Here is a 22,698-nt window from a genome sequence, read left to right as displayed (position 1 = left end):
ACGGGAGTAGTATTTTGATGCAAAAGGTGTTATATGATTTTAATGGCTCTAACCTCAGTTAGAAATCTGCTACTTGGCATCGTTTTGCTTCTCTCTTCTTTACTGATCCCTTATTTCTGAGTTTAATGCAGAACGGACAGATGACAGCAGTAGTCACAGATTCCCGGCAGTGTGGAATTTGATATGCTACAATTAAACTGACATAAGAAAAAATATGAACATGGAAACTACAGATAATACTATCTAACTGATACCACTGCGATACAAAAGCAGTTGACAAACACCAGGCTAATTAACTGCAGTATATACAATACTATAGCATCGAGAGTAACGATTATTGCTTATACCTTTATTCTAACTTGTCTGTGTTTGGTATTATACATACACTATATGGTCATGGGTAGATAACTGATCATGTCATTGAATGTCAAATCCAAGACTAAGTGCACTCTCTAACGTGACTGCAAACAGTACATTACACACGGCTGTACTATAATTATTATACCTACTTTATTGCTTTTACAAATTGTGTCAGTTTAAAATGGTTTCCATGTGTAGCTTTCTTCAAAGGACAAAAAAAAAAAAAAAAAAGAAAATCTATCAAAGCAGACTTTTTTTGTCATGAGCCTGCTAAACTCGTGAAAAATTAATTACAAAAGTGTATTCATTGCCTAATATTTATTCATATGCAAAAAAGAATGACATCATTCACCTCCTTAACAAAGTACTTTAGTTGTGCAATATTCTGGATTCACAGGCGAGGTGATTTTCTGAATCTTGTTCTTGAAGAGCACAATATAGAAAACATCATTCCTTTCCCCGTGATCTCAGAACCCTTTTTGGTTAAATAATGATCACATTTGGATCTCGCAGTTAATTAAAACTGCCTTTGCATGTCAAGATAACATGAATAACAGTGGTAAGTTTGAGCTGACTACATGGCTGCCACCAGAAATACCTCCAAAAAGAATATTATTTTATTACTAACATCACACGTTTCCAGGTAGTGAAAATAAGACAACAGGCTATATATAATATAATATATATATATATATATATATATATATATATAGATATATATATATATATATATATATATCTATATTTTAGTTTATAGATCTGAAAAATCCGTACATACCTAAGAGTCCTAGCCACATTTTGTTTCTATAAAGAACCACGTGTACTTAAATAATGCAGGGTTCTATATAATGGATTCAATATGGAACAAAACGGTGACCAATTCGGTTAAAAACATTTTATTTATTTATTTATTTATTTTTAACTTTCTGAATAGCTGTGAGAGTGGAATTTTGTAATCGGCTACTGACAGTTTACGTTTTATTAAATTAATAGTTTTATAAATAAATAAATAAGAAAAATATGATTTGCATATTTAAGTCTAGGTTTTTTTTTTAAATCGAATTCTCTATTTTGCAAACGTGTTAAGTGGAGTAGGGTTATATTTTCGCACATTATCATTTTCAACTGTCCACCTATTTTTCTCAAGTGAAGTAAAAAATGTTTGTTGATTATTATTATTTTTTTTAGTTCAGACCTTTACTATCAAAGCTTTAACATAAGTTACAAAGTTGTGGAATTAATTCCCATTGTTTATTACTACTTTTGAATACCATAGACCTACCTGTACCCCGTTCTACGCAGCGATACCCGTATTTATCATTTTGGAAAGGGGCCATGTCAGAAGCAGACATTACTGAAGTCTGTACAGAATTCGATTGGTTTTATTTTTTTTTTTTTAATGACACATCTTTTATATAGCAGTCTTAGGTTTGTTTTTTTGTTTTTGTTTGAAACTTGTGTCACTCTGTGCAGAGGTAAAGTTCTGTTTATTTTTACGCTGTTTACAGCAGGTGCACTTAGTTTTCCAGAGGGCCCGTTAAGCTACCTGGCGACGCATTGTTGAGAGAGAGAGAGAGAGAGAGAGAGAGAGAGAGAGAGAGAGAGAGAGAGAGAGAGAGAGAGAGAGAGAGAGAGAGAGAGAGAGAGAGAGAGAGGTGTATAAAGGAAAACCCGGGGCAGAGGGCAGTTAATGGATCGGAGTCAGTCTAAATAGAATTTTGGTGTCACTTGTGTGGGGCAAGTTAAAATATCGCAATTTGACCGACGAAATAACGCATGAGAATAACCATTAGAAGTTAACAGCCTACACTTATAACGTTTATTGCACATTTTATGCAGTACTTTTTTCCCCCCTAAGCAACACAAATGCATGCTTTAAAAGGTAGAATAAAATCAAAAGTCTAATTCTTCTAACGTTCGCGGATTTGTTTATATTTGCAAGAGCTAAAATTATATATTCTAAGATCCACGGATGCTGCATTTAACACATTTAAAGTTTTCTCCTCTTTATTGTAATTAAACAAGCAGGCAATTTCCTTGTGACTTCTATATCGCTATCAACCCATAACCCTAAATTCACACACACACGCACACACACAGTTATTTTATTCGAATGGTTCTTTGTACTGCAGCTGACACTCTCACATATGACATACCCATAACTTGTCAGCAGGTTCGCATATGCAGAAAAATCGCTGTATACTGTACCAGAGGAAGTCTAGTGTTTGTTTTAAAGAAAGTTAAGAACGTTTCAAGTTCACATTCGTATCATGTGTTATATTCGTCGAATTATACAAAATACAAAGTTTTCTGTAGCGTTCAAAAAATTATTATTTCAATAGGCGAAGTATTGCAATTCCACACAACAATGTATGCTTAAGTAAAACTTTTCTTGTTTGTTTTTTTTACACTTCATAAAACGACCAATAGAGCTGACAGCTCTTTCTGCTGTTGTCAGATTCCCAGCTTGTGCCCTATAGCTCTTGATGCATAAACCTACTCTTGATGACAGTAATGAAATTCTGCAGCAGGCCCCTTTCAAATACGTCTGTTATAAAAATTAAAATAAAATAAAAAAAATCCTAATATTAATCAACGTGTGTCTGGCAGGAAGTGTGTTTGCGTGCTGAAACCTGCTCCCAAGGTGCGCAATAGGAATTAGATGATAAAAAAGATGATTATTTAAATTAGTGGCATTATTTTTAAAACAACTTGTCTTGACATGTAAGATTTTTGATATAATTACCATGTTTTTTTCGGTCTGTATCACATCTTGATTCACAAAACTAAAATTACCCAAACAACTATGGCTGCAAAAGTAGCTTTTAATAACCACATCACTTCACTGCACCACTTCGTTCCCAATTGTATTTATAATGCTGGTAGATTCTCAACATATTGATATTGCTGTATTATTGCATTATAACTGTATTAGAACAATTAAATATACTTAATTATGTAATAAAAACAAAATAAAAAAATAGACACAAGTTCATACGTAAAGTAAAAAGAAATGCAGGCTGACAGAGATGCGCCATTCAGAGCAAGGGATGGGCATTGGTAGCAATTAAAGCCTATAACTGACGCGTCTTTATTTCTATTGTTTGGGAACAGATGGACTATTTCTATACAGAGAAAGTGTTGCAAAAAAAAAAAAAAAAAAAAAAAAAAAAAAAAAACTGGAGAAGTTTATCCTGCGCAAATCAGACAGGCAAACACTTACTTGAACCTCTTTCCGAACAGGCTTGTCCTAAAATATTCAGGTAAGTCCAGAAGAATTAAACATTTGTAATTGATAACATCCTTACAATTACAGCCGCACCAGTGGTTACCAATAGCGTGTGAATATATATATATATATATATATATATATATATATATATATATATATATATATATATATATATATATGGTATATAAGTGTTATTTAATTCGTAAGCATGTCACAAAGTCATTTTTTTTTTCAGTTATAATTCGTGGCTGCATGTCAACAGTAACTTTCTTTTTTCAGTGAATAGGAATATGTTTACTACTATTCAAGTTATAATTTATGTTGGCGAGTGTTTTGCATAGCTGGAAATGAAATAGCTTTTTGAAATGCACAGTACTGGATACGATTATTAAAAAAAAAAAAAAAAAAAAAAATACAAATACATTTAGAGTATTTTCACAAAGCGATTTGAGTTAACACAACGTCCTGTTCTTATCTATATTTAACACTGAAACCCTGCGTTTACCTTAATCAGACACGCTTCTATAATTTAGCCCATGGATAGATTTTATATTTCAGAACAAGGCCCACAAACCATATGAGTGTTATAAAGTTGCCATTAAAGATATTTTATCAACAACGTTATGGCAAAATATATCCGTGGGATAATCCCATAGGATTGAAAATCCAACAAATTAGATTTATAAAATTATTAAAACAAAATGGAGCCTGTTTCAGCATTGGTAGGTATAGGCCTATGCAAATATAGTTCTGTTATGTGATGCCATTTGATTTTATTATCTACTGTTTATTGTTTTATTTTCTAAAACAACAATGACTGAACACTTGCATTCGGAAAACGTTTCCCTGAATGTTTACGCATCTATCCGAAGTTAAACAGATATTTACATTGATTAAATATGAATGTTTAGCTTTTATTATTTTGGTATGGAGACTCAATAAGCAAAACAATATGAGTATGGCTTTGCTCCATAGCCAAGTCGAAAACCAGGTGCGTGTATTTGGATAGGTTTTATGCCCGCTTTTAGTTTTACCCGAGCAAGTGAAAATAAAGTCGTTCAGGTGTGATCAATGTCAATAAACCTTGGAAACACTTCAAATGAATTTACTGAATTGGTTACAAAGAATTTCCAAGCCGTTTTATATTAATCAGTTTCCAGGTTCAAGTCACCTTAGCGGAATAAAATATAGGCTGTTGTCCATACTTTATATATATAAAAATTAACATGCGATTAAAAAAATCGCTCAGATGTTGCACGTTAATTGTAATGTGGAAGGTTTTAAATGAGCATACAATAGCTGCTGCAAGACAAAGGGGAAAAGAAAAACTGGTCTTAATTATTTCCATCGTATTCGATTTTCCAGAAAAGAAAAGCGGCTGTAGAATGAATAGTATGCAGGTAGTCAGTGTAAATATTTGCGCTTGATTTACTTTTTATCTTCGGGCAGCGAAGAGAGAAGGCGAAACGCGAGTCCTTGTTTAACAGCTCGGATAAGCATGCCAAGTGATGGAAGATACATTTAACACAAGGTATTTCTGACGTTGGTTTGATAAATACCAAAAAAAAAAAAGCACGAGTCCTTTTCCTCGTCCAACATGTATGTAGGCGTGTTTAATACAAGGAGGTGCGGCTAAAAAAAGAGAGGAAAAAAAGTGAGCAAAGTTCCACCCTTCTGAAAACCAAACTTTTTAGAGAAGCATCGGGTTGGCTCAAACTTGAAAAGTGGAGACTGCAGGAGAAATTTGCCCTTTGGAATTACAAGCAAAGCTCGACGTGCCACTAAAAATAAAGGATTTTGATTCTTGGAAGAGCCTAAATTTGGTTTGCGATTTGGTATGCGAGAGCTCTGTCAGAAAGTGCGATGTACTGGAAGAGTGAACAAATGCTCCTGTGTAGCAAAGCAGAAGACAAGAGAAATAGCCTGAACGCACTGTCTAATGAAACGGTAAGAAGAGTTTATTTATTGATCTGTGTGTGTGAATATATGTATATGTGTGTGCGTATTTCTTTTATATATAAATTCATTGTTATGAATAAATGAGTGATGTTTAATGTTTGGGTTGATTTTAGATATCCTTAATTAAGTTCACATTGCCCTTTTAAATGTTTTCAAAAATATTTTTTGTACCGGAAGTTTGCATTTTGTAACGTATAGGTATTGCAGTTTATAATATTGGCATGCATTTTGTGTTTGTGTAGGGAAAAGAGCACTATTTTATGATATTGGGAAAACAGATCGTCTTTTTGGAATGTTGCATGACTATCCATTTGTAATGACCTGCCCGTGTAGCTCAATCAGACGTTGTGCATTGAATGTAATTACCATAAACTCGTGTTTGCAGACGAAACGGGAATGCAAACATGTAATTATGAATGTGCTCCTGGAAGAGTGGAAAATTCCCAAAACGGTCTTGTGTTAGTTGTCCAAAATATGATAAGTGTTCTTTTAAAATTTAAGTATCGATTCAGAACATCCACGCATACGCTTAATCAGTTTAAATGTCCAGACTATTTTGCCCTTTTTTAACGCAAGTGCGAATCACCTGCAGCTGTAATTGTAGCCAGTTAAGTAAAGAAACTGCTTTTCTGTTTAAAAGCCCCCTATATGCCCATCAAATTGACAATTGAACAAACGCCAGGCTCCTTAAATCTTCAGCAATTAACTTTCAAGTAGCTTATTAAACCTCTTCACCTTTGGGTTATTCCTTTCAAAGACATGTGGGGCAAACGCTGTTCTTTTAATTGCTGTTATTAAAAAATCAATGCTTTATTCCCACCGACTCCAAACTGCCTTTGATTGACACCAGAAATTGATTTGTTGGGGAGTAAATCTTTGTGTTAACCAGTTTCAAAACCCGAATGCAGATCTTAACAGAATAATAAACGGAGGATAGCCATTACTTGGGGGGGGGGGGGACGACGACGACTCTGTTTTTGTAAGCAAAGGGTAGAATATTTACTTTCTAAATGACATCTTAATCATCGCCGGGTTGTCATGGTGAAAGTCAAGTGGGTGATATTTCTACGAGCTGGCATGCTGTGGTTAAAAGAGGACTTGAAAGCTGCAGGTTTGTTTGCTGCTGCTGAGCGAAGCTCTTGTCGAGTTTCATGTATATATCTTTTTTTTAATTTTGTTTTATTAGTTCCTCGTCATGTCTGAAGATTGTGAAGGAGCAGCAACGGGCTCTTTTGGAAGAAGTAGGAAACCCAGGACTGATACTGAATTGGTAAAGTCTCAAAGTCTTCTATTCTCTACAATTATATTTATAAGTGAATATTATTCACTAGGATTTTTTTATTCACTCGCACTCCTTTAAAATCAGTGTCGACGCTCTTCATTTATTTTTATGAAATCGGAATATAGAAGCTCAATGTTCAAATGGAAATTTCAAAATAAGTGTAGGTCGTGTTTCTTTTTTGTTTGTATCTTAACCATTTGTAGTTTTAAATGCAGTCAGTGTAACATAGGAAAGCATGATTTTTTTTTTTTGACGCTGTTTCAATTATTTAGAGTACTCCTGAAGTTTTTGAGGACAATTCGTGTTCCTTCTCCTCCTCCTCCTCGCTGTCTCCTTCCTCTTCACCTCAGGCCATGGCCTCCGCCTCGCTCTTGGGGAAAACCGTTTGTACCAGCTGTGGTCTGGAGATAGTTGACAAATACCTTTTAAAGGTGAGGATGGAACATTTTTTTTTCCATGGCTACTAAATTGCCAGACGTTTTTGCTAAATGTGCATATGTTTTATTGTTGCGTGTGCTGCGCTTATCTCGACGTTTTCTTTTTTTTTTTTGTGCAATAGCTGTCTACATGTAAATATATATGCAGCTTATATTGCAACTTTTTAAATGTATCGCGCAGCTTTTAAAACATAGTAACAGTGCTGTGCCATTTTGCATTGTCAAGTATGACGGTGACTTTTTTGTTTCCTCTAACTTAAGCATAAACAAATGTGTGTTGAATTACATTGATATAGAGGTAATGTACGATTAAAAATGTCTAACTTAAAATTCTAAACCAAACAGAAGTTTATCTTAATTGTCGAGATACAATGGTATTTGTTGTAATAGTGTTCATATTTATTTTTTGCTCTAAGCTGCATTTAGTTTTTTTTACAACTTTTCATAAAGTAATTAATTTTCCTTATTATTATTATTATTATTATTATTATTACTATTATTATTGTTCTTATTAAATAGTTATACCGTGTGGTAGAATGTTTTGCATTTATTTAAATATATATTTTAAATTAACATACGTGATTTAACAAATGTTTCAGTGATACATTTAGCCTTATTCAAAACCTTCATAGCTATGAATCTGGGATACGAAATGAATTTGCAATAACGATAAGACTTGCATGGTGTCCACCTGATAATTACCGAGTGACACTGTTGCTTTTTATTATCCTAACAACTGGCATTGCTTTTTTAGGAAATCTTGCAGAGTACACGGCTGCTGCAGGCATAGTCTGCAGAACTTCAACAACATTACTACTTAATGTTGTACAATAAAATGCGGACACGTATGTTTTAATGAAAAAACAATAAAAAAACACACCAATGTTTACCGATTAAATAAATCTTAAGGAGAATAGTGCTTTTGAGAAGTATTTATGTACTTTACACTGGCAACAACTGTCTGTTTATCCACAAAAATCTAATTCTACACAAGCTGCCTTATCCCTCCCTCAGTATTTGTTTTAATTTTATTGTTGCGTACTATTAAGGACATTTTGTGGTAAATGGTTACAATTAACAAGCACGTTTAAAACAACAACGGTCACACATTAGGCCTGTGGTTGACCAATGGTAGCCTTTTCATTAGGCCACCGTTTTATTCTGTTGTAGCACGTGCTTTTATTGTTTCATTTGTTTATCAAGGTTTGAAACCCTGTGCAAAGTATTACGTTGTCAAAATAAACAGTTTAATTGAGGTGACGCATTGCAGTGCAGCATTTTAAAACGCGTGTGTCATATTAGGCCAATATTTTATTTCAGTGTTGTCAAATATCTCAAAGTACTGCCCGGCCATAAATGAGGCCGAATGGCCTCCTGTCGTTTGTAGACTTTGAGTATAAATTGCTTTTCTTGCTGAAAAAAAGAAATGTCATTTTTAGTTTTGTATCATTTTAATATGTTGTAGGTAAACGACTTTTGCTGGCACGTGCGATGTCTGTCGTGCAGCGTCTGCAGGACATCATTAGGAAGGCACACAAGCTGTTACATCAAAGAAAAAGAAGTTTTCTGCAAACTGGACTACTTCAGGTAAGCCACAGTATAGATTACTTTATGAACTCTTGTATACAGGAGGATGCCTTTTGAAATAATGCTTTTGTTAATTGTAATTAAAGATATACATTACACTCTTTAAATACGTTATACATTAGTTTAAAAGACAATTGACCTAAATATATCAGTTGTAATAACATTGAATTTCAACTTGTGAATCATGCAGTAGTGTTTTGGTTCTACATAGAACGTTTAAGCATCTTAATGACTTGTATCAAACCATAGGGTGCAAGCTTAATACAGCTATTTATGGAAAGTTTTTATTTAGGTGGTTCACGTTAAAGAAAATACAATAAAATAGTCTTGTTAGTCTGTTATGCCAGAATGACTTGCTTTCATTCTATTCTGAATTGTATATTGCACACTGTAGACTAATATGGGACATGTCACTATGCTTCTCATTTAGATGAGACTCCTGGATGCATGTAAGTGGAAGTGACAGCTGCTCTTTCTCTTCTGCATTTCTTTTCCTGAGTGCAACTCTCTTGCTTGCACTTGATGTGCATACATGTGGCTTGTGTAGTCGGATGCCACATCTGGTCCTTGTTTGTCAGCGTACCACACACGTGTCCATATTTAGGCTATTCTGTTAAAATATCCAGTTTCTTTAATTGCTACATTTTTGTGTTTATTGTGTATGCCCTGCTTTGTTCTCATCCCAAGTAATTTCTTTCTGTGACTTCTCTGCAGAAGATATGGGACACGATGTGCTCGCTGCGGCAGACACATACACGCCGCAGACTGGGTTCGCAGAGCAAAGGAAAACGTTTATCACCTTGCATGCTTTGCGTGCTTCTCCTGCAAGAGACAGCTTTCCACTGGAGAGGAGTTTGCCTTGGTGGAAGAAAAAGTTCTGTGTAGAATACACTACGACTGCATGTTGGACAACCTTAAAAGAGCTGTGGAAAACGGTAAGATACTTGAACAGCATGGTCAAGATTCTCAGATGATTTAGTAAATAACAAATCAATGTCAATCAGATGTCTGAGGTTTTTTTTTCCCTTTGGTAAATTTTATTGGGTAACTTTTTTTTTTTTTTGATGGAGTAAATAGCTTTGGAAAATCTAACGCAATGTGCACAATTGCCATTTTATGGTATAGTATAGTTTCCTTGTTTAATTTTAAATGTATGAGGTTATAACCAGTAACTCAAATTGTGTATTAGTTGCATTTTACCTGTCTTCTGAACATCCAACGTCTTCTGAACATCAGTTTTTTTAGTATATTCCATCCTTTGTTGGCAAAAAGGATATATATATATATATATATATAATATATATAATATATATGATATATATACATGTATAAAAAATCTATATATATGCACCCCTTTACCCCTTTTTCTCAGTTTCACCCCTCCCCCTTCTCAGTTTATTTTTAAAATCTTTGGGGGTAGGGGGATTTTTCAACCATTATTTTTTTTATACAGCTTGCTTTTTGCACATGGTGTCACATCTGTCTAAGCCAAATTGACTTTTTGTTAATTACAGGAAATGGTGTAAATGTAGAAGGAGCATTGCCAACAGAACAGGAAGTTAACCAACCTAAACCAGCTAAGAGAGCTCGCACCAGCTTCACAGCAGATCAGCTTCAGGTAAACATTTATGTGAGGCAGGAAAACAGAAACGGCACTAGAGATCAAACATCTTTCAGTACGGTTCAGTCCGCTTCAACCAGATTGTTGAATGCGGATTGACTCTGCTCTGAATGACTTTGCTCTTTTGACATGAATGTTGCAATACATTTTTGTAGCAACTTGCAGTTGCATTTAGCCATTGTCCTGTTAACTTGACTTGCTGCCCTGATAAAACCATTTCTCTAGATGCCAGTATATGATGCAAATATTAAGAAGTGTCTTCTCAGCATTTGGTCTATTCATGAGTATTTCTGTTACTTCCAGGGTAGCTTATGCAATCAGTCACCTGTCAAGGAGAATTTTGGAAGATCCTCATGCTGTTTTACCCCTATTCTCTGGGAACAATGTGCTTTTCTTTTGTACGTGGTACTTGTGCATAAGATGGTGGTTCTTTGTGCACTTCTGTACTATCACTACTGAAACAAAGTGGGTCAACAGAATGTTTCACCATTTAAAATAAATAAATCAAATCAGAAGTTGTCATTGTGGTTTAGTAGCATAGAGCCAACCCCTAAGGAGAAAAAGTAAACCCTCACTAGACCAAACATGATGGTGTTCAGATACCCCTGGCAGTAATGCCAGCTGGCAGTAATTGCTGGAGTTGCACGTGCAGCTGCTCCAGAACCACCACCCCTTGCAACAGGAGACGTTTTACATGATGTGAATATAGAAATGCATCACTCGAACATGTACTTTCATAACAGAGCATCAGAAGTAATACCTGTGTGGTGGTGAGTTTGTGTGTAAGATTGTGGAGCACGTTGGATTGTGTACAGTATATTCCATGTTAAACCCTGCATGTTTTCAGGTGATGCAAGCACAGTTTGCTCAGGATAACAATCCAGATGCACAAACCCTTCAGAAACTCGCAGAAAAGACTGGTCTCAGCAGGAGAGTCATTCAGGTGGGTTATACCATCGCTCTGTTTCCACTCATATCTTACCCATGCAGCGTGCCTTCCTGCGAAGTGGGTGCTGTTCCTGGAAGTATTCAGCATTGGTTCAGCCACTTAGTGGCATTTCTTTTTCACTGCTGTGCCCACTAGACCAGAGTCTATACTGGTGTCGTGGGGCCAGTTTCGCAAAGCTCTCTGCAGACTGTTATAGTAGCTGGCAAAATATCTTGATCATCTATCTACCTGTTTCACAAACTAATATGTCAAAAGAAGGTATAGCTTTGAAGAAAATGTAAATTCCTAAAATAATTGTTCATTTTGTTTTATTCTGTAGAATTTAACTGAATCAGTAGACTTCTACCTAGAAGTGGTTTGTGAAAATGCCACCTGGTATGTTTTACTGTAGTTTCTACTGGTGAAGGCAAAATTGAAACAACAAACATTGCTTCTCATTGCCAAAGGATTTTTTTTTTTTTTTTTTTTTAGTTACTGTTGGGCAGTATAGAACCATACTTGGAGGTGAGATTTTATGGGGATGCGCCATGCATAAAGACCTGTAAATACAAAAAACACTTTGTACTGTTGAAGTGCGTGGAGGTTTTTTCATTAGTGCATGAAATGTTGCTTTCCTATTCTTGTGTACAAAGGCCATTTTTTTTTTGTCGTACACAAAATGAATGACAGCAGCTACCTTTTTATTACGTGGTTAAGGTTCTAGCACATCCCAAGTTCTTTCGGTATTATTAAAGCTCTTCCTGTATAGCAGCTCTTCCAGTTATTGTAATTGTGCTGTATAAAACATAGTGCTCATTTATTTATTTTCTAGGTTTGGTTTCAGAATTGTAGAGCACGCCATAAGAAACATGTTTGTCCCAACCATTCATCCACTGCCCCAGTGTCCTCCATGCAACCCTCTTGTCTGTCACCGCCAATGCTGGAGGAAATGCAATATTCAGCATATGTGCCTCAGGATGGGCCGATGCTAACAGCTTTACACTCTTACATGGATGGTAAGTAGCATAGAGTTTACACTTTTTTTTTTTTTTTTTTTTTAAACCTTTTAAAAGTCGGCCAAGTAACAATTTTATCTGGAAGAGTTGGACGAAATGGTGCTGAACACAAAGTTCAGAGTGAAGCTCACAACCATCCCTTTCTATAATCCTTGGTTCTCCCATGTTCCCATAACAGTAGGTTCTTGTAGTAAAGGGGAGCTAACTAAGGTTATAGTGGTACTAGTAATATCTCTGGTCTCACCTTTTTTCTTCAGTTGATCTTTTCCCAAACAAAAGCCAATGATTTAGTATTACAAATGGTGTTAGTGGTCCTTGGCCAATCACACATGTGATTTTATATCTGTTGGTGTGTGTTCTCATAAAAGTAATGATCCTGTTTTTACAGCTCAATCGTCTTCACCCTTGGTTTTTCAACCACTGCTACCACCTACAATGACACGGCTACCAATCAGTCATGCCTGATTCCCCTTTGTGTTCAGCAGCGAGGAGTTGCTGTCTATTCAGGTTGATACTCGAAGCAGTGCATTGATCTTCTAGGAGTATGTTACACTAACATATGCCAACAACTTTATTTATTAAGCTCTACTGTTGGTAATTGTCGTCATTTGATCTGATACAAAAAAAAATCTATCAGTGTGCTAAAATGAAGGTTGTTGTAACACACCATTTTGTACTGTGTTGTGGTTTAATTCATGTTGTATATTTTTTTGTTAATTTATTTGTATTGACTGAGCACTTTTGTTTAAAAAAAATAAAAAATAAAAAATAAATAAATGTGGAAATGTTTACAATTCTGTCTGCGGTTGTAGACTCAATTTTTTGCTCTAAGACTGAAATCCTAACCCTCCAATTAATGGGAATTAGGGCAACGTGTCATGCATTTTTGCAATGAATGTTAAGCTTTTTTTTTTTTCCTTCAAAAAACATGTTAATTCTGTAAATATTGCTTTAATGTTGTACTGAAATGTGTGTGTTGGTAAGTTTTTATATTTATTTTCATTAGTGTTTGGCCTGTACACTGCACAAACAGGTACAAACAAGTTTGACTGCTGTTCAGAAGGCTGCTGTATTGAGATCACAGGAGGCACAACCCCTTTCTTTATTGATCCACTTGTTGATTTTAGTCTTTGTTGCAAGCAATGCACATTGACTCCAGCATTGGGTATAATGGAGATTACACAAACAAACATTTAGCAAGTTGCACCAACTTTTACATTGACAGTTATTTTTTACATTAGACTCCAAAAAGTAATCATGCGTTTTCAATTTACCATTTAGGCAACTGGTGCCTGACTTAATTTAGGATGGGTTAAGTGGGCATAATTGTATAGCCTTTAACATGGTTTTGGCTTGTATGTACAAAGCTTTTAAACGCAAAACAATATGAAAGCATATTTTTTGGCAGATTTTTAGTTATCTATTACCAGGCATTATTTGCCAGTCTGTGCGTGTAGTTTCACACAGGTGTGTGATGCAATTCTTACACCATCTCTTAATGTCTGAAGGGTGAGATTCCTTGTGAAAAGCCTTCATTTAGGAGGCTGTGTGATTAAAGAAAAGGGCTTGGAACGAGGAGGTCCCTGGTTCAGCCACAGACTCGTTGTGTGACCCTGAGCAGTCACTAAACCTCCTGCTACACTGTCTTTTGGGTTAGACGTTGTGGCTCTGCATCTGATGCATAGTTCACACACCCTAGTCTCCATGTCGCCTTGGATAAAGGTGTTTGCTAAATAAACAAATAATGTTCTAGTGGCTATAATCCAACTTTTCTTCTGAAAAATAAAAACCTATAACTTTTACAATTGAAAAAATAAACATAAGCATTGTTACAGAATTGCATTTTGCCATATTAATTGTTAGTGTGACTAATTCCACTGGAAATTAGCACTGCTTGACCTCATTTAATTATCCTGAGGAAAAGATTTTTTAAATAATGAGGGTACATTTTTGAAAATGTTCACTGTTAAACCAAATGTTCTGCAGTAAACAAAAAGGACTGAAATCACATTATTTAAAATTAAATTTATTAAATGTTTTGCAGTAATTAAACAATACTATTGAAGTTGCAAAGCACTAAGCACCAACAAATTAAATAAACATTTTAATCAGTTACTCTGTGTCAACAATAAACATATTTTCTGCACAGCAGAAGCACTGATTCTGTAAAAAAGCCTTGCAATTCCATGCAGGTTTTACTGTTTTGGAATGATGCTATCATTAACACTATCACAGGTACAACATAAAACAAGTACTGCAACAGCCCACTACAAGAGCTTACCTTGTCTTTAAATTGAAAACACATAGTCGGTAACAAACTATTTTACGGCTTACAATACAAATGTACTTAACTGCTAAACACGCCTGTGAGTGTAGAGAGATTAACAAGTCATTATTTGCATGATGAAAAATAATTTTACCAAGTTCTACTCAACTATGGGTAATATGCTTTTTTTTCTATAGTGGCCAAGAACTAGTTCAGTTCAGTTCATAGCTGAATGAATAATGTTACATTAACATATTTACTCACAGGCTGGTTTGTAATTTTCCATATACTTAATGAAAAATTGAATCTAACATGAAATAATGTACTACTGTCATGGCTGCCGGTAGCCATAAATGATGTACATAGTGTTTTATCTCAATCCTAAAATTCCAGGTAATGCAAAACTTCCGGCCATAGCTGTAGACTTCTCTTGGCATTTAACCAAAAACAGGACTATTGGAATCTTTATTTATTATTATTATTTTTACTTCCAACCAGTTGTTGGCACAGCAGGTCCCAAAGGACAGCACCAATAGTACCACCTAATGGTCAACACACACATTTTATATATATATATATATATATATATATATATATAACATAACCTTTTTTCCACACCATACCCTTCTTATCATCAATGCAGCAATGGCAAACAACATACATAACATGCATAGCTCAATAACATTGGCTGTCTGTACCTATGGAGGTTATTACAGCAAGTGAGTATGCTTTTTGGTGCAGGAACTAAAATTGGCTGATGGAAGAAACAAATGACGGGCACGATTCTAGAATCATGCCCACAGGTCCTGTTATTGATGCCTGACAGTGCAATTTCCCCACAGCCCAAATTGGGCACCGTTTGTTGAGGATTCACCTGTCAATATACCATTAATGAAAACCAAATGCAACATTTCCACAGGGGCGCACAATAACTCTTGGGTGTCTAAGTGCCAGGAAGAGTATGTTGTAGCAGCTGCTTTATATGTATTAGAAATTTACCTTCAGTAACAGTTAAATAATAATAAAAAAACAAAATAAAATCCCAGTATAATAGATTATATCTATTAACAAATATATATGAACTCTTATTAGTCAATCCCTTTAATTTTCCATGAAAATCAAACAACATAAAAACTAAAAAAGACTAAATATAAAAAAACAAATCCTCTATATAGGGAATCCTAGTGTTTCCACTCCTTTACAGCACTGCCTGCGGACTTTGGTAGGAAATAAAAAGCTTAACAGTTTGTGAATGTAACAACTTTCTCTAGGTAGTCAAAACACTTATAGCCTCTTCCTTCCACACTCATGGCCTTTTTTTCATCTTTTTCTGTTTGTTTCTCTTCTTCAGGATCTTCATTAGAGAGCCGCTCATGTAAAAGGGCCTCTCTGTGGACCCGTCGTTTCTTTCAAGATCTTCCACTGGGAATGGGAATAGAACAGCATCAAACACTTTCACCGTGCATACATCACTGGGTTTAAGTTGCTTTTGGAAAAGGATGGCTGTACAAATTCACATGAAAGATCAGCATTTCAAATGAACAGGAGATATGGATCTTGGTGTTTGGAAGCATTTTTTTTTTTTATTCATCACTACAGTACATTTAAACTGTAACATAAAGCAGTGTTGGGGGAAGACAGATATTCTGGACAGGATTTCAGGGATGTATCTTCAAAACAAAACCAGACAGGACTTTTTCTTGGTTTACTGTCTCATTTGAACAACAGCATTACCAATAACCAAGCACCCACCTAAAATCACGATGGGCCATTGGTTGAGGTCTTGCCCATTGTTCTTTACTGCAGTGTACCTTAGAGAGCTCAAGCCCAGATAACTAAGCAGGCAAAGATTCATATTTGCTTAAAAAGCTCATAAAAGTTTGCTGGCAGAGTTGCTCGGATCACTATTTCCAATGGCCAGAATGACATCCAACGAGTCACAAAATAACTGTGTAGCTGGTAGGTCTGTTACCAAACTATTTGATAACTTAGAAAACAACTTGTATGTAAACTAACACTTTCTTAAAGGGAAATGGCTCTTATGGAAGCCAGCCTAAACAACATTATAGAATCAGCTTTCCTTCACCAACAACCCCCTCCCCAGGTCTAATGGAAAACAGATTTACACTATTATTGTTTTTGCTTTTACTAAAGTGCTGGCTTTGCTACCAGGAAAGTCAGGTTATTAGCGTAACAACGTCTTTAAAATGAATCTTACCCAAGGATATTAGTATATATCAGAATAAAGTTAGTGGTTTGAGGAGACAATATTAGACATTCACATTTAAGATTAATCTACAAAGACATAGCACCAAAGTTAAAGTTCTTAGTATTTATTTTTTAAAAAAGTTTTTTATTTAACAATTCTTATTTTTTTTTTTACAAAATACCTCCCCTACTACAAAGACATTAAATAACCCAAGGATTTACAAAACCAGGTATATAGTAGTCGTTAGTATTATAAAAGGCAGCCCTTTTGAAGATCTGCGCTTGTACAAAATTACCAAAAATGGCTTTAACATCCCTTTATAAATGGAATTCAAAAAGGTGTTCAGCATTAGATCCAAAATGTAATCTCTTTTTTTTAGTAACTAGGCACCTGAACTAGAAACTGTTCTTTCTATTAGTCTTAATATATGTTTCCTAAAATCATACAGGGCTCTGTTCAAATCATATTATTTGTATTATATTTTTTTAAAATCATATGAATGTCTTAATAGACAATGTTCATCAAAAATAAATAACTACATAACCTCAAAGCACAAGGATATCACAAAAAAGCACACTCTGTTCAAGGTATGGCAGAGTATCATCCAAGTATAGCTCATTGTCTAATCAACATTACTTGTATAAAAACACTTGTACAGTATTTCTCAAAAGTTTAGGAAAAAAAAAATAATAATTTCACAAAATATATTACCCTAGTAAAACACCAAATTGAGTGTACAAAAATTCATATCAAACTGACATTGTATGCAAATACAATGTACTTCCATACCAAAAAATGAATAGGCAGGTGGTGTTGTGTAATGAAGATAATTACAATGGAAAATATTAACGATAAATTCCACTGATGTCTTCATATAGTTTTCTTTTTTTGTCTGTAAAATATAAGGACTGAAGAAGCTATGAAGATACTGTACTTGATTAATTTATTATGGGTTTGTTAAATAAACGTTTAAAAAGATGCATTTCCTCATACATTGACTGTGCTACAAAAAAAAATTCTAGACTTTGCAGATGCATTCTAGTGTTAAAAATCTTCTCCAACTCCATCTTTTCATTTTGTCCCCTCTAAACTCCACCTTATTCTAAAATTAGTAAATTTAGTTTACTATTTTATTACTGGCTTCATTTCTACCAGATAGAAAGTGGATTAAACTGCATTAGTTTCTTTGACCTTATCAAAGTCATATTAATGTGATTAAATGGCATCCACTGGAGAAAATATGCCAATAACCCAATGAACACAATGGCCTAGTATGAGCAATACATCCAGCAATGGAATTTAGTGCCATATGCATCCCACTGCATAAGATATTAGCATCAACAACACAAAAAGCCTTCAGCACCAGATAAGAACTGAACAGAGCCCTGCATCCCTTGGTCTGTACCTGTCCACATACACGTTTGGCCAGTTCACATTAACATTACTTTAGCCCATGAACAGCACATCCAAATTACTTAAAGCATGCTACAGCAGGTTTACGAATAAATAAAGCTATTTTGGGTGACGCTCAGCAATTGAAGCAATTAGCCAGTAGACTTTTTAAGGGCTTTGTTCGTTTCTTCCCAGGATTCTGTGCAACTCTGGAGACATGAAGTAAGGCTTAGCTGCTGATCCATCATTTCTCTCTAGATCTTCACCTAAAGGCGTTCCCCAGTCAGACAAGGAGGTGCATTCCAAAGGTGAGAGAGAGAGAGAGAGCGAGAGAGCGAGAGAGAGAGAGAGAGAGAGAGAGAGAGAGAGAGAGAGAGAGAGAGAGAGAGAGAGAGAGAGAGAGAGCGAGAGAGCGAGAGAGCGCAAGAGAGAGAGAGAGAGAGAGAGAGAGAGAGAGCAAGAGAGCGAGAGCAAGAGAGAGAGAGAGAGAGACAGACAGACAGACAGACAAAGGGAAACAGAAAGTAGGCAGGTTAGAGAACCCACATAGTAAAGAGATCTGCATAAACAGACAATTATTCGCATTGAGTTCTCCATAAGAAGCAGGTGCTGACACCCAGGTAAGGGTTTATCCATCTTTACTGGGTGAATTCACAGTTGCAGTTGAAGCAATTGAAGACACAGCCTTACAGATGCTGCCAAAGCTTTTTCTAGAGAGCAGCAATCAGCACAAAATCCTCAATTCGAACAACAATCTGTTCGTGAAGCTGTAATAGTATAACCCGCCAACAAAGTACAGATAAGAAAAGAAAAACTAAATAAGAGCAAGGCCAAGATACTGCAGAGGATTACATTTATTTCATTGGTTAGTAGTAAGAAGATTTAAATCTTCATAGTTATAGCACTTAATAAGGTTCCATCATGCTATGACATGTGGCCTGTGGGCAGTTTTAATCAAGAGTAACCAAACTTTGAATGACTTGATCTTCTTGAGATAGGCGTGGAATTTATCCTGCAACCCTTCTAAATGGCATTTGATGTCACAAGGTGGCAATCCAGAAGCATACCAAACAGAAGTAAAGCAGCTTTGCAATGCAACCCTAGTTGGTCTCTATATGCAATTACATTTTTTTGTGGCAACATTTTCTAGACAGAAAAGCATGAAAACTAAACAACAGTAAAAGGAATTATAACATTAAATTGGAATTTTAACTCAATTACCGTATAATTAGAAAATGTCCACTGCATATACAGTATCAGCTATTCAGTAGCAGTTCCTAAATTGCAGATATAATAATAATAATAATAATGTAATAATAATAATCTTTATTTTATAAAAGTGCCTTTCACGACAAGTCATATTACTTTAAGTGCAACCAAACAATAAGGTCATAGAATAGCTTTGAGGTATTCTGTTGATGAAAGGCACAGAACAAAATTAGATAAAATGATGATTATTATTGCTATTATTAATATTATTAAATACTGAAAACATTCCCCCTTCATAAAAGTAAATAAGAAAGCCCTGCTTGTTACAAGTGCCATGTTAAATAGACTGGCATACTTTTAATAAATGGTACAGTGGTACTTACAGAAACAGAGGAACAGTGTGTCCACACACATTGCATAGACACTGAAGAAGCCATGGGCGATCAGGTATGAGCCAAATATCACAGTCTAAAGAAGAGAGGGAAGACAAGACTACTGCATCTGCTATAAGTCTGGGATGCACACATGCTTCAATGTTTCATTTCTTTGGGTTTGAACATTTGCCCGTGACTCAGGAAGGTCATGTGCAGATGAGGATAATGGACATCAGCAACACTTTACATGCCTCCTCACTGAGGCCTCGTAGCTGTTTCGAATTACAATTTGTACTGAGTTGACACTATAGCTAGTGACATGAGGCCAGTCAGGCTTGTCCATCCCAATTTCAGCTGACCCCTGACAGGGCTTTGAGCTCACGGTCTGGACAAGGCTCCACATTCGCCCTTGTGACCCCAGAGTGGCTCAGTAAATCAGTTTTTCCTCTTTGGAAATGCCTCGATTTTATTATGATTACTTAAAAATGGAGTATTAACACTGCATGCTACGGGATTACAGTAAAAAAACTAAAATTAAAAAAACAAACCTATAAAAAAGCCTTTAATTTATATCTTTATCCTTTTCCAACATGTCTTTTTTTATGTATAATAATGAATATGAAGTTCACTTTGTGGTTTTCCTGATACAACAGGAAGATGATGCATTCCACTTCTATCCCACACTCTTACTGCTTGCAATATGACCTGTCTGATCAGATGGAAACTGCTTTATTCACTTATTTAATTTTACAGTGTCACTTTTATTACAGAGAGGCTACCTCCATTGAACACACCTTTATCTCAGCTGGTTCTCACAATGTATAGCAACCTGTCAAATCTCTTGTCTCTTTTATTAATGGCATACTGAATATGTGCAGTATTAATATTACACCTTTCTTCCACACACAGTGTTTTTTTCCAACCACAGTCTGGATTACTGAGTTAGTTTCTTTTGTGCCGATACATGGCACTATAGCTTATTTCTTTTGCCACCAAATTATTAGTGATAGTGTTTAAAGGACCTGAATTGATAGAAATCTATTCACCAGGAAGAGTGAAATCAGCGGACCTCATTTGACATGTGACCCAGATCGAAATTCAAAACCAGATCCAGAGGGGAGTGTTCTAACCACAACCTCACCAACACCTTACAGTAAACCAATGTAATTGTATTCCTGCCTGTTTAAACCCTCGCCCAAGGACTGCGATCCAGTGTCTCCCACTGCGCTGAACAGGGACGCAAGCAGGGGTGAACCTCCAGCGTGACTATCTAGGACACATTTTTACACAGAACGCTATATATGGAATGAAAGTTAAGACTCTGATTATTGTTTTCCAGTTAGTATCCCACACTAATCCAGCTAAATAAATATTAGCTTTTATATCTGTATATATTTTTGAGCTTGCTGTTCGACCGAAATCAATAATAATTTTAAAGGACCTTTTTATTTAATTGTCTTACAAGTTCCCATGTGTTGCTACAACTGTTTACGTAAGATGTGTGTATTGTTTTAATTATTATTGTTTTAATTATTATTATTTAATTTTGACCACTTTTTAAAAACTTTTAAATTGCATTCCCTACCTCAAGATGGCTTCCCATGTACCAGCAAGGACTTCTCAGAACTACATTTCCCATCATCCTCCTGTTCACATAAGTAACTGTGATGGATTTACCAGTGAGCAGGAGGATGATGGGAAATGTAGTTCTGAGACATGTGCCATTTAAATTACATTTTGATAGAAAAAGGAACAAGTGTGACCCTACTACAAGAACTCATTGTGCACATAATTGTAAACTTTAAAATGAACCGTATTTAATATGGGGCTTATCATGCAAATTCATTCACCTCTTCAGACCCCAGAGCGAGCTGGTAGGCAAAGGATTCTGACAAAGACACTGTAGATGAACCAATTCAAACTTTCACCTACCAGCAGTGGTACCCAGTAATAGTTTAATGATGGCACTTCTTCTTGAATAACAGGTATTCTGCGTGTGAAGAAAAAAAAGGCAAGGACACCTGCAAAACAAATGGAACTATTTTAAACAAAATATATTGCACCTAAAACATCCATGTAACGCCACCTAGCATATATTCATTAGGTTTAATACAAATGTGTTTATAATGATTTGTGCTTGAATGCAATCACTCTTGTGTCAAATGCAACAACAAAGTAATTCATAGTAAAGCATTTTTTTATAAGACCCAAATAGTGCATACTTTCAAAGAGCCCTAACATTTGCACATGATTTTAAAGTAAGTATAACTCTTTATGATAAAGAAAATGACTTACCAACACTCCCTGCAATGAGAACCTTCCCCAGGAACAGCAAGAAATCTGTAACCTTATCTAGCACAGCAACCCTATTACAGACAAGAGTGAGAGTGAGAACGTCAGATAATCTGCACAGACTGGAGACTTATTCCATACGCTGCAAAAACGAGTAAAACAAAAAGGCAAAAACAAGTTACCTGATAACATTTCTCATCAACAAAAAGAATGCCTCCTTTGCTGATGAACAGAAGTTTTTGCCATATATTGCAATCTGAAAATAATAATAATAATAATAATAATAATAATAATAATAATAATAATAATAATAATAATAGCTTGTACAGTATCAGAAACATGATCCAGCAATTAGAATATAATGAGAATAATATTAATGCATTTGCTTTTATTTCAAAAGACCTGGTAACTGTACATATTAAGCAAGAAATAACAGACATGTACATAAACAGGTCCTTAAATTAACAAAAGAAATGATGCTCATACAGCTTGCCTGCATTGTAAAGTATGCTTCTTTTTTTACATTTTTTTAAC

The 22,698-nt window shown here is 35.3% G+C and overlaps 2 protein-coding genes across 7 annotated transcripts in view; one reads left to right on the top strand and one right to left on the bottom strand.

Moving 5' to 3' along the window:
• Positions 1 to 5,298: 5,298 nt before the first annotated feature.
• Positions 5,299 to 13,153, top strand: LOC121326753 (LIM/homeobox protein Lhx8-like). 2 transcript variants are annotated; one of them, XM_041270210.1, is made up of 9 exons: positions 5,299 to 5,539; positions 6,738 to 6,821; positions 7,106 to 7,264; positions 8,736 to 8,857; positions 9,572 to 9,792; positions 10,372 to 10,475; positions 11,326 to 11,421; positions 12,239 to 12,422; positions 12,811 to 13,153. In XM_041270210.1, exons 1-9 carry the CDS (start codon positions 5,456 to 5,458, stop codon positions 12,885 to 12,887), a joined length of 1,131 nt encoding a protein of 376 aa, XP_041126144.1. In that variant the 5' UTR covers positions 5,299 to 5,455; the 3' UTR covers positions 12,888 to 13,153. The 2 variants fall into 2 exon arrangements, with proteins under 2 accessions (XP_041126144.1, XP_041126145.1); XM_041270211.1 differs by lacking the exon at positions 7,106 to 7,264.
• Positions 13,154 to 14,941: 1,788 nt separating this feature from the next.
• LOC121326751 (choline transporter-like protein 5) overlaps positions 14,942 to 22,698 on the bottom strand; it is a 64,685-nt gene continuing 56,928 nt past the window's right edge. For 3 of the 5 annotated variants that reach the window (XM_041270205.1, XM_041270207.1, XM_041270209.1), the window contains 5 exons: positions 22,347 to 22,420; positions 22,168 to 22,238; positions 21,805 to 21,893; positions 19,882 to 19,966; positions 14,942 to 16,110 (listed from right to left, as the gene is read on the bottom strand). In XM_041270205.1, the coding sequence (XP_041126139.1) occupies positions 15,995 to 16,110; positions 19,882 to 19,966; positions 21,805 to 21,893; positions 22,168 to 22,238; positions 22,347 to 22,420 (435 nt within the window). In that variant the 3' untranslated portion in view covers positions 14,942 to 15,994. Of the gene's footprint in view, positions 16,111 to 17,257; positions 18,556 to 19,881; positions 19,967 to 21,804; positions 21,894 to 22,167; positions 22,239 to 22,346; positions 22,421 to 22,698 lie in introns of those variants that run through there. The other 2 variants (XM_041270206.1, XM_041270208.1) reach the window with 1 other exon arrangement.

Source organism: Polyodon spathula, chromosome 14 (genome assembly GCF_017654505.1).
Source record: "Polyodon spathula isolate WHYD16114869_AA chromosome 14, ASM1765450v1, whole genome shotgun sequence".
In the NCBI taxonomy this organism is placed as follows: Eukaryota; Metazoa; Chordata; class Actinopteri; order Acipenseriformes; family Polyodontidae; genus Polyodon; species Polyodon spathula.
The sequence above is the reverse complement of the archived record's forward strand: the minus strand, read 5'-3'. Positions and strand labels throughout refer to the sequence as shown.